The sequence below is a fragment of the Elephantulus edwardii genome, unplaced genomic scaffold, assembly GCF_000299155.1.
Source record: "Elephantulus edwardii isolate Elephantulus edwardi_28Jun2011 unplaced genomic scaffold, EleEdw1.0 scaffold00176, whole genome shotgun sequence".
NCBI classification, from domain to species: domain Eukaryota; kingdom Metazoa; phylum Chordata; class Mammalia; order Macroscelidea; family Macroscelididae; genus Elephantulus; species Elephantulus edwardii.
Genome location: NW_006399926.1, coordinates 5,798,163 through 5,801,362, shown reverse-complemented (window position 1 = coordinate 5,801,362; position 3,200 = coordinate 5,798,163). Strand labels below are relative to the sequence as shown.

The window sequence follows — 3,200 nt, the reverse complement described above, 5'->3', positions numbered from 1 at the left end:
GTGTCGGAGGCAATGAGATTGGCACAGGATAGAGCACAATTTAGGGCTGTTGTACATAGGGTCGCTATGAGTTGCAAACGACTCGACGGCACATAACAACAACAACAAATACAAAACCTATATGTGGACCAAGAGGCAGTCATAAGAACAGAGCAAGGAGACACTACATGGTTCAAATTCAAGAAGGGGGTCTGGTCCGTCAGAGATGTATTCTGTGTCCATGCCTTTTCAATCTGTATGAAGAACAGATCATCCAAGACGCTGGGCTGTATGAGGAGGAATGCACCCTCAGGATTGGTGGAAGAGTCATCAACAACCCGCGTTACGCGGATGACACAACCCTGCTTGCTGAAACTGAGGAGGACCTGAAGGGCTTGCTAAAAAAGGCCAAGGACTGCAGCCTTTAAAATGGATTGAAGCTCAACATCAAGAAAACAAAGATTCTCACCATTGGGCCAATTGGCAGCATCAGTATGGATGGTGAAGAGATTGAGATAGTTAACAGTTTTAGTTTACTTGGTTCCACAGTCAACACTCTTGGCAGCAGCAGCCAGGAAATCAAGAGACGAGTTGCATTGGGAAAGTCAGCTGTGAGGGACCTCTCCAGTGTACTAAAGAGCAATGACATCAGGCTGGAGACTAAGGTGTGCCTGATCCAGGCTACGGTCTTCACAATTATGTGCTATGCATCAGAGAGTTGGACAGTGACTAGGGATGACAGAGAGGATTGATGCCTTTGAGCTGTGGTTCTGGAGAAGAGTGTTGAATATACCACGAGCTGCTAGAAGAACAAACAGGTTTGTCCTGGAGAGGGTGAAACCAGAATGCTCTTTGGAGTCAAGGATTCTGAAGCTTCGTCTGACATATTTTGGGCGTGTTGCAAGGAGGGACTGGTCCTTGGAGAGGGACATCATGTTTGGGAGAGTGGAGGGGCGGTGCAGGAGAGAAAAACCCTCAATGAGATGGATCGATTCTGTGAGTGGAGTGGTGGGAATGAGTGTGTCTGAGACGGCGAGGTTGGCACAGGATAGAATGGCATTTAGGGCTCTCGTGCTTAGGGTCGCTATGAGTCACAAGCAACTCAGTGGCACATAACAACAACAAAAGAAGAATTGATGTATTTGAATTATGGTTCTGGTAAAGGATATTGAATATATCATGTTGTTGGCAGGTGCTGTTGAATCAAGTATGACTCATAACAACCCTATCACTGAACAGCAGCTTTGAACCTTTGTCCTTTCCTGGGCCATCCTCATCATCTCTGACATACTTGAGCACACTGTTAAAGTCGCTGTCAATCCATCTTGTTGCAGGTCCTCCTCTCTTTCATCTACCCTCCTCTTTTCCAAGCGTGATGTCCTTTCCTGAGTACTAGCAACATACCCAAAATATGTGAGATGACCATAGTTATAAAAGGAATACAGTGGAACTGGATCCACCTGGCATGTCTGACCCTAGAGCCTGTAATCATACCACTATGCTCTGTGGTCTTCTCAGGTTGTGGATGACTTTATGTAAGTCATTGACACAACGTGATATGTTTCTTTGTCTATAAAACAAAGTCACTAAATCTGTCAAGCTAAAAAGTAAACCAGAGTCACCACAGAATGAACCAAGGACAGGTGCCAGGCAGGGCCAAGAGAGTAGAGTGACAGTCAAAAAAAAAAACAAAACCAAAACTCAGCTGGCTGCTAATCTTGGGAAAACCACATCACCTGCAAAGGCTTCAGTTTTCTCATAGAATGAAGGGCTGGATTTCGTGTTCAGTAGAGTGTTCTCAATATCATCAGAAGAAATACCCAAACCAAACTCATTGCCATCAAGTGAATCAAAACTCAAAGAGATCCCACGTATTACTGACAGGGTTTTCCTTACTATAGTCTTAACAGAATCCTATTTCCAGACTTTTTCCCCAGTGTATCACTGAGTGGGTTCAAATTAGCAGTCTTTAGATTGGTGGTCAAGTACACCCAGGGACCTTCTCTCCTTCACCAGCTCAGGGTGATCTCTAGGAATCGGCTAAGAAGCAAAGAGCAGAGTGGAGGTTACAGTTTGTTATTCCTTCAGCAGAGATCTATTCATGGGAGAAAATGTAAATCTGAAGTCAGAATCTATTAATTGCAAAGCAGTTTAGCAACAATTATTTAGCATTTGGCACATATCTAATCCAATGAATAGAAGACCTCAGCTTATTTAAGACCTAGGCTTGGTGCACAAAAATAGCATCCCTATTCTCAAGGAATTTGCTCTTATTTATAAACGTAGACCCAAGCGCTGAGTTTAACTATGATTGGTATACTAATAATGATGACAGCTAATGAACAGCCCTTACTATTCAAAATTTCTCACATTCCTTACCTGATTTAATCCTCAAAACCAGGAAATGAGCAAATACTATCTTTACACAGAAGTAAATTCAACATAAATAAATTGAAAAATTTTGTTTTGAGAATCATAGCAAATGGCAGGGCAAGGCCTTGAACTGTCATGTATAGATTCCATACTATTACTCCAAAGTGGAAAGTTATACTGTCCTCTAGCCAAGGCAGAGTACTGGGAGGATTTTTATTAGTTAACTCAAAGACAGTTCCTCACCAAAAGCATTTTGATATAAAGAAAGAAAACTTACCCCAGGCCTCAAGACCCAGAACTGAGATGACAAGAAGCCATGGTAGCATCCTCAGGAAGTCCCAGGACACCAACCAGGGGAGCATGAGCTGTGTGGCCCTGGGAGAGAAACTGAGGTTTGACATGGCATTCTACCCTCCAATTGGATCACCCACCCTTCTACATGGTATACCCATCTGCCTCCTCTAATAGAGTGTTATTCATCTAGGAGCTAAGACGTTGTTCAGATCTTCAAGTGCTTGGTACCAGCACCAGGCTTGGTACTCAGCAGGTGATCAGTAAATATAAGGAGGCAAACACCTCTATCCCACCATCCCTCCTAGCGCCCTATGGAGCTCCTGATTATTTGGAGACTCAGACTTGCTTCCAGGGGTAGATAATAGTTTAAGTAGCTATTATGTATAAACTCTACATAGAAATTTTTATACTCAGTGTCACACGTCTATATTTCATTCCTACAAAATTCCTATATTCTTTTTTTAAATTGAGATTTTAAGGAAAGTTTATAGAGAATTTGGGTTTCCATTCATTCATTGTTGCACATTTTCCTCCCTGCTCCGCCCACCCCCCAA

At 42.9% G+C, this 3,200-nt stretch overlaps 1 protein-coding gene across 1 annotated transcript in view; it reads right to left on the bottom strand.

Moving 5' to 3' along the window:
* PGLYRP3 (peptidoglycan recognition protein 3) overlaps positions 1-2,678 on the bottom strand; it is a 28,584-nt gene extending 25,906 nt beyond the window's left edge. Inside the window, exon 1 of the mRNA XM_006895892.1 lies at positions 2,630-2,678. Within this exon, the coding sequence (XP_006895954.1) occupies positions 2,630-2,678 (49 nt within the window). The remainder of the gene's footprint in view (positions 1-2,629) is intronic.
* Between the last annotated feature and the right edge of the window lie 522 nt (positions 2,679-3,200).